General features: G+C 24.6%; 1 protein-coding gene across 2 annotated transcripts; it reads left to right on the top strand.

Annotated features, from left to right (window-relative positions):
- Positions 1-985: 985 nt before the first annotated feature.
- Positions 986-7,127, top strand: LOC107436910 (uncharacterized). Of its 2 annotated transcripts, none has more exons than XM_071180564.1 (3): positions 986-1,136; positions 2,951-3,172; positions 5,701-7,127. In XM_071180564.1, the coding sequence occupies exons 2-3, from the start codon at positions 2,972-2,974 to the stop codon at positions 5,848-5,850; spliced, it is 351 nt and encodes a 116-aa protein (XP_071036665.1). In that variant the 5' UTR covers positions 986-1,136; positions 2,951-2,971; the 3' UTR covers positions 5,851-7,127. The 2 variants fall into 2 exon arrangements, with proteins under 2 accessions (XP_071036665.1, XP_071036666.1); XM_071180565.1 differs by lacking the exon at positions 986-1,136 and adding an exon at positions 1,160-1,206.
- The last annotated feature ends 6,991 nt before the right edge of the window (positions 7,128-14,118 follow it).

Raw genomic sequence — 14,118 nt, 5'->3', positions numbered from 1 at the left:
ATTTTTTATTTGATTTTCCAAAAAAAATTTAACAGGATACTCTTTATTATGATAGTTATTGATTTCATGTAGTGTTTTTCGTCGAAGTAACTGTCTTGAAAAATGCCTCTAGAATTGAGGCATATACGTAATTCAATAAATTAATAACAATAACCATGGTCAAAAACATCTTCAGTGTAATAAAAACTATATTAATATTATTCAAGATGTAAAATTTTTTAACTTAATCGATTGATTTCGAAAGTTGTAAAGTTATGTAGTTATTTAAGTTTTCAAAATTTTTTTAGTCAATGAACATTTTACAATGAAAGGCCAAGTGTGGTTTCAAATTACAAAAGTAAAACTAGCCAACCAACTAGCAGGCGTTATTAATTAAGTTTAATTGTCGACGTTATTAATTAAGTTTAATTGTCGATTAACTTCCAAAAAAGTAGTCGATGTATCCTAAAACTTTTTAACAGTTTTTTACATAATCTAAGACTTAAAAATGTCTCGAAAATCCAGACATTTTTAGTCTGGCATCATACAAAAAAGGGGGGCGCAAACTCTAACTACGCCTCTGTAAGGAACTTCTACGGACGAGGGGGATTCAAGTTCACATTTAAAAAAAATTGGTATGGATGAAATGCTTGATAACTTTAACTCATAATTTTGAAGAAAGCGATAAGTTTCACTGGATGGACTGCATCAAAAGTGAGATAGTAAATAAACGAATCCTATAAATTGGTGTTTTCTTAAATCGTGCAATTACATGTAAAAAAAAAAGCAACTTCCGCCAGTAGATGACACTAAAACACTAGGTCAATGTTTCTCTCAATCCAGTGTAAGCCAATCAGATAATTTAAAAGTTCAGATAGACCTCGTTGCAGATTTGCCAGTCCAAATTAACCCTAAAACCATAAATAACATTTTTAATCGAAATTCAAACTATATTAGAATTTATCTGAGGCATAAAATTCTTCTAAATGTTATGTAGAAACTTTTTAACGAATATTAAAAAGTTTTAGGATATATCGACTACTTTTTTGGAAATTATTCTTCGACAGCTAAACTTAATAACGTCTGCTAGTTGGTTGGCTAGTTTTACTTTTGTTATTTGAAATTGATATTCTAAGATCAAGCAAGCGTTTAATCCAGTAAGATATTTTTATCTTAATTATTTTTTTATGTCCTTTAAGAAGTCTTACGTGAGATCTAATTAATTTAGTAAACATTCATTGTTGTGATTATACTGTTCAAAAACTTTCTTTTCTTAATTATTATTTTCATTCTAAATGCAAACTGTCCTAACGATTTTTAAACTTTCCAATACTTTATTTTACTACGTAAAAGAATATTAATTTGAAATTTTTTTCTTTTAAAATTCATAATCAATGCGTTTGAAAAGAAAATTTCTATTGTTCTCTATTTTATTAAATGATATTATATGCATTATTATTAATATTTTTTAAATAGCTTATATTTATTTTGCATGAAGAATAAACCATTTTATTGATTTGATTCAAATAAGCGCTTTGCAACGTTTTAATGTGAAATATTATTGTAAACCAAATTTTTCATCTACATTTTCTTGTCAGTTAATATTCCTGTTAGGTCAATACATTTTTCATTGGATTTGTGGATATGCATCAATGATTTTTGTATAGTTTCAATTACTAGCATGAGAAACTTTAAGAATATCGAAACAAAATTAAAAACTATTTATGATGGTAAATAGGTTACAAGTCTTTTTCATTTTATATATTAAATATAGTGTAACCTGTAAAGTCATATTTCAGTAATGATGAAAGAGGTTTTAGTACTAATTATTCTCTGATATTAAACTAATAGCAGAAATACAGTAAAGAGTACATGCTATGTGATTTAATTAAACTTGTGAATTACAATTAATTTTAGAACATTTTATTTTGGAGAATAATTTATTAAATCATACTTATATCATGCTACAAATATAACATAAAAATTTTAATGAGAAAATTATAAACAAATTCACTAGCCTTTTTATATTTTTAAGTTTTCTATTATTCTGACAAATTCATACTCATAAAGTGATACAGTAAAGTGTTATTAGTATCTATTATATGAAGATTAGCTCTTTCAAATGTATAGAATTTTATGTATAAAACTTCTTTAAAAAACAAAAATAAAAACTTAACAAAAAATACTGAATACTTTATTTTGTGCTGGAATTTCTTGAATATTTTATAGATTGTTCACATATCATAGTTAAAAAAACAAACAAATAGTTAAAAGTCAAGAAAACTTTCTCTACAAAATGTTTTTTGACTTTTTATAGTTCTTATCCTTTTTAACTTAAATTAATGAACAAGCTGTAAAGTGTTAAGGTTAAGGTTGTAAAGGTTATTTAAAATCAGCCAAAAATATTTTTGAATTATGAAACATTGTTTATTTAAACTTCATTATTGAAATCTTATTTTGAATTTATTATTTGACATCTTTTTTATGTTTATGAATAAAAATCTATTGATTGAAGAAAGAAAAAACATGTTTTTATGATGTGAATCCTCTTTCTATATAAGTCTTTGATCAATGAAATTTAAAAACTTGAACAATAACTATGCTTTTAACATCTTATTTGTGTGCAAACATTTAAAAAAGCGGCATTCAAAATCTGTTTTATTTATTTTATGTATGTTACGTACTTTTCTATGAAAAACATTGTAATTCTTGTCAAAAGCATATAAATCAACTCTTAAAATATCACAAGCAATTTAAAATGTTATATAAAAATTAGTATGAAAAATGAATGAAAAATACAAAAAAAAATTTATCAATAGGGTAGAAATATCATAAAATTATCAAAACATATCGTGAGTGGAACTCATCTTAAAACCAATTTTAATACACTTAAAATAATTAGTTGAATTATAATCATTGCTGTTTTTTTTTCTTTTTACCTTATTACATATCATAAAAATTATTTTTTTAGCAAGTCAACAAATAAATCATCATGATAATAGAGAATGCTTCAGAGCAACAAGATGAATATGAAGTGCAAGAACCTACTCCTGTTGAAGTTAGACCACTTTCTCCATCCAAATCTCCTCAATGTATAGTTTTTCCTTATATTGGACCTCCTGGCGCTGGTCCTGGTTTACTTGGTAGTAGACCAGGAGTTGGTAATATTGAATATCTTGTTGCATTAGAACAAGTAATTAATCTTTTACTTAAAAATTAATATTAACTACTAATAATTTTGTACAATATTTTCAAAATTGATTTTCTAGAATTGTATTTTCTATTTCACATTTTGAATATAAAAGTACAAAACCAAACCTTATTATTTATTTTTAAAAATCTAAGAGTTTTTATAAATGTGATGACATTTAACAATTCTTTCAAAATTAATGTGATTAAATTTCCTATTATTTTTCTTCAGTCATGTAAATTAATTGTACTAAAAATGTATAAGTCTATTGGTAGTATTTATCTCAAAAATTCATATCTTTTTCTATTATTTTACAGAACTATATTGTTTGTCTACGGTAAGAACTCCCTCCGCCAAAAAGTCTGAGGCCGTTTGCTGCTATGAACACAAGAATAGAGCATTTCAGAGAGGGTATCTCCTCTTCACTCTAGGGCTAACACACTAGATCAAAGAAAAATATTCCCTTTCTCTGGCTGTCCTGAGCCAAAACCTGTCCTAAATAATGGCCCCACACCCCTACTTGAAATAGTTATACCTCATTACCACAGTTCCAGACTAATGGCTGGGGATTTCTTATTTTAGACAAACTAAAAATTCTATTTATGTTATTCTGTAGCCTTCCATAAAGTTTAATGTAATAATGAAATAAAAAGTATTATTTTTTAAATTTTACAAGCTTTGAATAACATTATACCACAATTATCAAGTTTAATCTATTTAGAATGTTTAAGCACATAGGCTCACCTTGTATAACAAGTTCAAATGTTTATTGCAAAATATTTTTGAAGTCGTAAAAATGGAAGAAATTCTATTCCATTTTTAAAGAAACCAAGATGAACTATTGTTTCTGAAGCTACGATTATGTACTTTTCAAGCAAAGTGACTGGTATTTTATGTAAAGAGATAACTATTTTAAAGACAGGATTGTTATGTTGATTGACATAATGATCCGTAGGAAATCATTTTTACCTTTCATAGATTTATAGCATTTCATTTAAAAAAAATTTTTAAATTTCCAAATTCATAAGAGGAATAGTGATTTCGGGATGCATAAATATTATTTAATTCTGAAATTGTATTTATGTTCATCATCCAGGTTACACCCCAATGTCAACTTGCAGAGAATATTTGGTCCACTGAAAGCTTTTGATTTCATACAAATCTTCTTATATGTTGTAATGGTCAAAATCACTTTAAATCAAATTGATGATCAAACATTGTAGCACTTATTTTGCTATCACTTTAAACATTCTGAAAAAAATCTTTCAAGCTCTGTTTATCTATGTTTTATTTCTTTTATTAAGCTACTTTAAGTTTCTTAGCTAAGTTCTCAATTTAATAAATATAATGATTTCTATTTAAAAAAAAACTAGTTTCTAAGCTTTAAATATCGTTAACTAAAGAAAAAAAAAGGCATTCTGTAATATCCTTTATATTTAGTGTCTTCAATATCGCTCTTTACCTAAAACTCTTTTTATACCTTTAAAACTTATTAAAATATGTAAAGTATGCTTTTAACATGTTACAATGTAAACTATTACCTCAAGTTTATCTTTCTTTTTTTTTATCAGGCATGAGATTCTTCTGCCTTTTAGTAGAATTTCTGACTTTCTAAACTTTAGAAAAAATTATATTTTTAAACTTTATTATTATTTTATTCACTTTAACTATGATTTTATACACAAAATTTAATAGTTTGTTGGACTGATACTGTTCCTACTGGCGATCACAACGTTCGAATACGCCATCTTGGGAGAGACCGGTTTCATGCCTTTGGCCTTTCTCCCTTCCCTCTCCTCCTCTTTTCAGTCATATAGGAATGTACTACGATATTTTTCCTTTCTATTTAATAAAAACATTTTTAAAATTTATATGATACTTTTCTTTAGAACTATGTTCTCCCTTCCCTCTCCTCCTCCTTTCAGTCGTATAGGAATGTACTACGATATTTTCCCTTTTCTTAATATTTTTCCTTTTTATTTAATAAAAACATTTTTAAAATTTCCGTGATACTTTTCTTTGGAACTATGTTTAATGTAGTTTTCAGTTCCATATAGTTTTCCAACTTAAAAGATTTTAATCTATATTAAAATCAAGAGAGAAACTAACATACTTCCTTCCTCCACACGCTAATGGGGAAAGCATGTGAAGTGTTGCCGTAGGTAGAGAGTTCTGCTCTACGTCACCTGCAGCCCATTTTGATCGCCAATATAATAATAATTATAAAAACAGAATAACTATAGATAAGTATGTAAATCCTTTTAATGCTAAATAGTTGCACACATTTTTATTTATTTATTCATTTTTTTATGATTTCAAATTTAAGTTATCAACTTAAATATGAAAGGTAAATTTAAGTTAAGGAAATTTATGTTATTAAGGAAAGAAAGTTAATTAAGTTAAGGAAATTTAAGTTATCAACTTAAATTAGGTACCTATTTTCAGATTTTTCGTTCTTTTCCCACTCTCATACTACTTGATTTATGCTATTTTTGAACTATTAACGATATCTATTTGGTTTTTTTTTCCAGCATGCCACTAGTCTAAAGAGTGCCTTAGCCATAGCAGCATCTCTACAAAATACAAAGAACAAAAATGTAGACGTCGAAATAATATACGACTCCATTTATAACAGTCATGGTCAACTGAACAATAATTATGACATGTCTTCCAACCAGTAACATGTTTTTAAATTTCTTTTAATTTATTCATCACCTCACTTCAAATGACAATCCATTTTTAGTCATTTATCGTTTTAAACTTTCTTTCATATATCTGTTTAAAATTTGTAAAAATTTATCTTTTTGTTAGTCATTTTGCTTCATTTGTTAAAATAAGCACACAAAAAATACTTTTAAAAAGCATTTTACTTATTTTGCATTTTACAATTAAGTTAAGTCTTATTTCAATGCTTTTTATTATGTTAATTATAGAATATAATGATTCATCGTGGGCTTAAATTTTTCAATTTTAATAATTTTTAAGAAAGCGAATTTCTTATGGAACATTAGTAGGCTATCTTCTTATTTGAAGCTAATTTTTTTGACTATTTTATTCCTGTACAAAATAGAAAAAAAAATTGCTCACTATGTTTGAACTCTTACTCTTAAGTTGTATTGTAAAAGTAAACTTAGTGGATTTAATGTGATAAAAAAAAACCCAATTCTACTGATTGTAACTTTAATTCTATTATCACTCTCGAATCTACTATGATTTTATATGTATAAAAAAAAAAGTTTATTTTATTCTTATTCATTTTCGTTTAACTAAACTTAACAATACACTAAGGTTAATTTTATTTTGTTTATTTCTAGGTCAGGACTGTAATAAATTTAAACTTTTTTGAAGTTCTACTTTTTAAAAATTAGACTTTTTCTTTCTCACTATTGGAATAGTTGATATCATTAAACTACTTACGTTAATATAAGAACATAATTGCAATTAAAAAATATAAGAAACAATAATTAATTGGAATCAGTTTTGGTACTATTATAAGTTATTTCAATTTACTTTCAAAGAAGTCTGAAATTATTAAAACCGTTATGTAATGTAAGTAGGAATAGTTTACGTGGATTAATTATCTAACTTTCCAAATTTTTTAGAAAAATATATATAAAAGACCATTTTAATTCAAGGAAAAAACTTTCTCTTGGTTTTGATTGAAAAAATTTAGATATAACTGAAAATATATTGAAGTATGAATATGAGTTTGAGAGTATAATGTAAATTGTGACAGATAAGCTTGCTATGATAGGCAGAATATTTATAATTAAAGATGTGGGTGTATTTTTCAGATTTATGTTTGAAAACTAAATTATTGACCAAATTTGGTATTTATAGGGAATTTAATATTTATTAAACACAAAGTTCGTAATCAAAAAATATTTTTTTCAGGATAACTATTTATACCTCAATAAAACATGAAAAAAAACTGGCCATCATATTAGAAAAACAAAAATTACTAAATTGTTAGATTACTAAATGTTTGTTTTGTTTTCCGACTAATATACTCTTATAATGAAATTGAATATCATAACATAATTTATTTGCGAATTACAGCTAAATACAATTTTTAATTTGAAAAAACAAATGTTTGCAGTTATCTATAAAAGTAATGAAAAAATTCTCTGTGATTTATAAGAGTATTATCCAAATTTGGTTTATGGTTTGTTTATGAAGGTCAAAATACCCCTCTTAATTAAAAAATAGCTATAGTTTTAATTTATTTTAAATATACTGTCGGTCAGAAAGTTTTAATTGTCCAATTTAGCAATGCAATAAATAGTTGGTGCTAATGAGAAGAATTATTGTGATATGTTTTTGAGGATTATATTGCATAAATTCCTAAATGGTATAATACAGAATGATTTCTATTTACCTAATCGTTAATTTTTAAATATAACTACAAATACTATGCAAACTACATATTATTATTAAAAAGATTAACTGTTGATTTATTTATAAATAATTTTAAAGTATATTTATTTATAAATAATTATTTGAATTGCTTGTAATGTTGATTAATTGAAGGCCTTATTTGAATTGTACTTCGCTTTAAAAAATAATGAAGGTAGCCTGACATTTGTGTTCATAAAAGTCATTTCTATATTCGAAAACTAGTCTAGTTCAATCTTATTTCTGCTGCGAAACGCAGAGTACCAAAAAGGAAACAAGATAAAATTGATACACTCATTAGACTTTAAGGCTCTCTATTGCAAAATGAAGAAAAGAAGAGTTATCCCACTATTCAAGTAAGGCATTCAGCTGTATCACTAATTATGTGTGATCAATCAACAAATTGCCTTCCAACAAATTATTACTAAATACTATGATTAACTATAATAATTTGCTCAAAACATTTACAAATATATTAAGTGTGAAGTGTTTGTGTGTTATTGCAACGAAATATTTTTCTTTTTAAAGAAATGATTATACTGCTATTTTATAATTATATACTATGATTACCTTTTTGCTCAATGCTTATCTTTATATTTGCTCAAACTTTTTTCTTGGATATTTTTATATTTTATTAGTACTCTGAATATATTGGGTTACAAAACTTTCAGCTGAATACTTTTGTTCTTGTTGATAAGATATTTATTTTGCTTATAAATTTTAAACTACCTTGATAAAAAGTCATCAGAAAATTAAAAAAATTGTAATACAAAAAACTGAGATGAAAACTTAATTTTTTTTTTTTTGTATTTATAACTTAAATGTTGTTCTCCAGTTATTTTAAGTTATTTATTTTCCAGTTATATAGTATATTTAAAAATGACGTTAGAATAAATAGCAGCATACGTATGTTAGTTTTTATTTTACTATATTGATGCTGAAAACTATGCAATACATTGTTATCTCTGTCGCAATATATGTCTGTTGTGTACAGCAATATATGCAAAAATTACTTTGAAGAAAAAGGTTAATATTTTTTAAAAATTCTTTTTTACTAATTTATATGTGAATGATACAAAAAGTATAAATGTAATACAATCGTTGCATTTCTATTTATTAATATTACTTGCATTTAAAATTTAAATTATTGTTTTATGTATAAAAATATTTTTAAACATCAAAACAGAGTGAATGTGTCAGTTTAAAGAGCTATTCTTAATTTACATATAAATTACAGGATTAGTGGCAGCTTTAAAGGTAAATTTCAAACAGTATTTTTATAAATTAACTGATTATCTAAATTTTGAAGAAGAAAAAACATAAATAGGGTGTTCAACATAAAGAAAAATTCAAGTTGCTGAAAATAATTGGCAAATAAACATTACGTAAAGGAAATTAAATTGAAATAAACAGTCACTTTACTAAAATGCAATTCAAAAGAAATAATATGTTTAATACTTGAATAAGACATAAACTAAATTAAAAAAAAAAAAAAAANGGTTAATATTTTTTAAAAATTCTTTTTTACTAATTTATATGTGAATGATACAAAAAGTATAAATGTAATACAATCGTTGCATTTCTATTTATTAATATTACTTGCATTTAAAATTTAAATTATTGTTTTATGTATAAAAATATTTTTAAACATCAAAACAGAGTGAATGTGTCAGTTTAAAGAGCTATTCTTAATTTACATATAAATTACAGGATTAGTGGCAGCTTTAAAGGTAAATTTCAAACAGTATTTTTATAAATTTAGTGATTATCTAAATTTTGAAGAAGAAAAAACAATAAATAAAGTGTTCAACATAAAGAAAAATTCAAGTTGCTGAAAATAATTGGCGAATAAACATTACGTAAAGGATATTAAATTGAAATAAACAGTCACTTTACTAAAATGCAAATCAAAAGAAATAATATGTTTAATACTTAAATAAGACATAAACCAAATTAAAAAAAAACTTAACTGTATAAAATATCAAAAAGGTGATTAATATTTACTTGCTAGCACATAGAACCATTTTCTACCAAAACTCAAAATATATAAAGTAAAATTTTATTTATGTAATGGAATAGGCATTTACTTCTTTTTAAAATAAATTATATAATTTTAAATAATAAAACATAAAAATTGATATTAGTAAACATAAAAATTTGTTTCATGTTTATTAATTTATTAAAGAGTAATAAAATTATATATATTTTTGCAGAATTAAGATGGCAAGACTTGCAAAAAGAAAAAACAATCCAAGCATTTCATGAAACTTAGTAATATAGTATGGGTTTAAAAATGATTTAAGGCATTTTAATTTTGAACAAAAATTCTCAACTTCATATAAATATTATCAAGCTAAAAGAAATACTTATAAATATTCAAATAATTTCTGTTGCACTATAAATCAATTGTTAAATATTGTAAGCTTGCTTTAATAATTGAGTTTAATAAATACATAACAAATAGATAATTAATGCAAAAATAATGCTTAAAGCACTTTTAAAAAACATATTGTCTAAAGAAATATAACAAAAATCATCACTATGTGCATACTATTATTGTAAGAAAATATGAAATTAAAAGAAAATATGAAGTCTTAATTTCTTATTAAAATGGTTAGATCCATCTATAAAGCATTCGAAATGAAAACAAATTATATTTAATGTTATTCCACTTTCAGATATATCATTAATGTTGTCAACATTGTTTCTTTTCATTATACTTCAATATTTCTCATTTGCTGTTGGCCAAAGAAAAGTGTATATATAAATATTATTTACCGATGTTGTGCTAAGAGTATTTTGTAGTTTATTTCTATTTAAATGTTTTACATATTTATGGCAATTAAAATAATGTGTGTATAGTAAGTGTGTGAATAATACTATATTAAGGATTAGTACATTCTATAATTTATTCAGAATTATGTAATATCTTATCATGGTAGACTGTAGTTATTTATGATGTGTAAGTGAAGATACTTTTTAGGAGTTTGTTTCAATGAATTTATGACATAGAATGTATGTATCTGGATCCTCTATAATATGTTATAAGTTAAAATTCATACATAGTAAATTACTCTGAAGTTTTTAAATCTTTACTAAATAAAATTAGAAAGTTTCCCTGCATTCTCGTGGTGATTTTCACATACATTACATGCTTTTTCTTGGAACAAAAAAAACAACCTTTCTATGATAATCAATTTGGAAATTTCATCTCACTTTCCTTATTTTATAGATAACAAAATTAATTAAAAAACAGAAACATAATTTAAATTTTTAAAAAAATATACCATTTCTAATATAGTGAGAAATGTAAGATTTTCATTGCTTTATAGAAAATAATAGTGTTCTGTTAATATGATTATGTTCTAATAACTAAGCGACAATCCTAACTTCATCATTTTTGAGGCACCACTTAATTTAAATTTAATATAGAGGAACTCACACCATCGAAATTTTATCCCCACAAAACATAAATAATTTTTAAAATCTGTATTATCAGTTCTCAACTTTTGTGGAAAATTGTGTATGAATCCAGCTTGAATCAATAGTATTGCAATTTCTATTGCTTTTTTTTTGGGGGGGGGGGTAAATCTTATAAGTAAAATGCTTTATATTAAAATAAAAAAATTATCACGAGTCAAAAATGAAGCACAATTATACAAAGATGGGCGTTGTATTTCCCGATTCTTAAGTTTCATTTGTTTGTGATTAAGAAACATCAAGATCTAGAGGTCATAGACATTTTTACTGCAGTAAATGCAAATTTTTACCCAAATAAGTGTTATGAAAATTTATTTTAAAAAATGTTTTTAAATTTAACTATACTAGAAGTAAAAAAAAAGTTTAGTCAAAACCAGTACTATAATAAATTTAATTTATTTATTTTACTATATGATGATTTTACCTAGTATATTAAAATGCATTAGAAAAAAATTTATAATTATTGATTAATAATTGGAACTCTTTAAGGAATAAATTTAATATTTAACAATTCTATACATTTAAGTACTTTATAAGGTTGATAAGTAAATAAGGGTCTAAATCAAGGTGCATAGCGTTTTTGAAAAGTGCTTATTTTCGATTTTTAAAAGCCCTTAAAGGTGCTGTTTTCATTGGGTGTTTTTAAACAGTGCTTAATTTTCCCTTTTCCAAATTGAGATTTTTTCTTTAGCATGTTGATTTTCGTCACGAATTATGCAGAAAGACACTGTTCACATTGTTCTATTCAACGTTTTCACAATTAATCCAACCCCAACCTATTTCGGCGCATCGATGAAAACGCCTGTTAATTTACATGATTCAAAAATTTTGACAATTGTAAAAAACAATGCTAAAAGAATTTTTTTCCGACATGACTGTTAAAACCAGATAAAATCGTCAATTGTCAAAAACTTTCCAACCCTGCCTAATTATGATATTCTTTTAAAGTGCTTCAAAATATTATTAGAATGCTTGAAAAGTTCTTATTTTTGGTTGAATAATTTGGCTACGCACCCTGTGAATGTTAACATGATAAGTATAGGAATTGAAAAACTACAATAAGGATGGCAAGTTTTATTTGTTTGATATGTACAGTCATAACAATTCAACAAAATAAGGAACAGCACTCATAATACTTCATAGGATACTTAAGCATCCACTTAATTCACAGAGTAGTATGCATTAACCGGGAGATTATATTTTTAAAGAAAGCCAACTCACTAACAACTAATTAACAAGCCAGTGTAAATTTGTACATACACTGCATACATACTAAAAACAATACTGAGAATAGGAAAAAAATGTAACATTCTCGCATCATTATATGCAATAATTTGATTTATTACAATAACTGCTGATGGAAAATTTTATTAAAAAATGCTCTTCAACGTCAAACGTTATTTTTAATAAAATTCATCAAAAACAAAAGTTGAGATTTATCAATTGTAAAACATATGTTTTACCACAGCTAAAACTTTCATAGATTTTTATCAGGAAAGTCATGAATACAAAAATAACAAATACAAAAGAATTTTAAAATTTAGTTAGCAAATATCTGATATTCGTAACTCTTGCAGTAAGCCAACAGAATAAATGAACAGGAATATTTTAAACATACTAAAAACACTATGCTTTAATTTAATGATTTTATTTTTAAATTGTTTATAATTTTTCTTCTATGACAAACTTATAAAATACAAATACTATACTCACAGCTTACAGGAAAATTTATTTTATGTTATCAAATTTCCTATGCAAAATAAAATTGCTTAACTCACAATGTGCCAATCAGGTTAAGACAGTGAGCTTAGAAATACTAACACTGTAACTACTTCTTTACAAAAAAAAGCAAACCTGGTGTAACTGAAGCTCCACATAGAAAATATAATATTTTTTTTTAAAAGTTGTTACCACTCACTGTACACATGAATCAGCAATATGTCTGACAAGGAAGAAAAAAAGTTTTCTTTCAAAAAATTGTTACACTACTCGGCAGATCAGCAGTTAATGACTAAGTTAATGTTCCTGTTTTAATAACTATAAAATTTTATGTTATGTTGTTAAAACAAATTATCTAAAGGAGAACCATTTCGCAACTTCTCCTTTAGTTTTAAATAATTAATATTTAAAAGGACACTAATATTATAAACAGAAAAAAAAACTTTTTTTTTAAATATTTAGCCATCTTTTTTTTATTTTATTTTATAAAATCTATATTTTTTGATGATTATATTTATATATATATAATCTTTTAAAGAATAGAATTTATATATTTAGTAAAATGCAACATTTGATGATTTTATGGCTTTTCTAGTGATTCAAAAATTTTAAAAAGCATGTTTTTATAACTGCTATATTTATTTGCAAGCAATTCAACTTAATTTTTGATGTTTTATAGGGTAAATTTTGAGATATCAACTTGAGTAACTATTTAACTTTTCCAAAAATTCTTTAAATAAAATTACAGAAAAGTTTGTCAAAACCTTGAAACATAAATAATAATTTTAATTTAAAAAAAGTCATTTTTTTACAATGAATATACATATATATATATATATAGTTTTAACCAGATGGAGTACATAAACTCGTTTAATAACTAGGAATTTTTATAAAACAAACATTAACATGTGTTAAATAATTTTTGAGCGGGAATTGATCAACAGTCAGTAAATTTTCAGTAAAATATATTATAAATTAAAATATATATTTATTTATATTTCCAAAAATCGAAATGCAACCCCAAAACTGACTGAAAACTCTATTTTATAAAATAAATCATTTATAACTACAAGATGGAATCATCAAGCTTATCAAAAATACACTTATTGCTATACTAAATATTTTAACACCATTTCACAAAATATATCTAGGCACTTATACTGCATAACAGGGAACCTTAGAGCAAATAATCATTCACAGGTAAATGAAAGCATTTTATAGTCTAAATCTACAGTATGAGCTGCCAATCAATCTGTCAATAAATTAGAGAAAAATATAATAATAAAACACTGGATAAAAACACGAACACAAATGTTTTATTTAGCAATGTACCAAAACATAGAAGAGATGTTTTA

Source organism: Parasteatoda tepidariorum, chromosome 5, assembly GCF_043381705.1.
Source record: "Parasteatoda tepidariorum isolate YZ-2023 chromosome 5, CAS_Ptep_4.0, whole genome shotgun sequence".
In the NCBI taxonomy this organism is placed as follows: domain Eukaryota; kingdom Metazoa; phylum Arthropoda; class Arachnida; order Araneae; family Theridiidae; genus Parasteatoda; species Parasteatoda tepidariorum.
Note: the sequence above shows the minus strand (reverse complement) of the source record. Positions and strands in the feature narration are given on the sequence as shown.

Bases quoted from the DNA above. Each gene is read 5' to 3' on its own strand.
- LOC107436910 (XM_071180564.1), top strand. From the start codon at position 2,972: ATGATAATAGAGAATGCTTCAGAGCAACAAGATGAATATGAAGTGCAA. The intron at 3,173-5,700 runs GTAATTAATCTT...TTTTTTTTCCAG, and splicing joins ATCTTGTTGCATTAGAACAA to CATGCCACTAGTCTAAAGAG.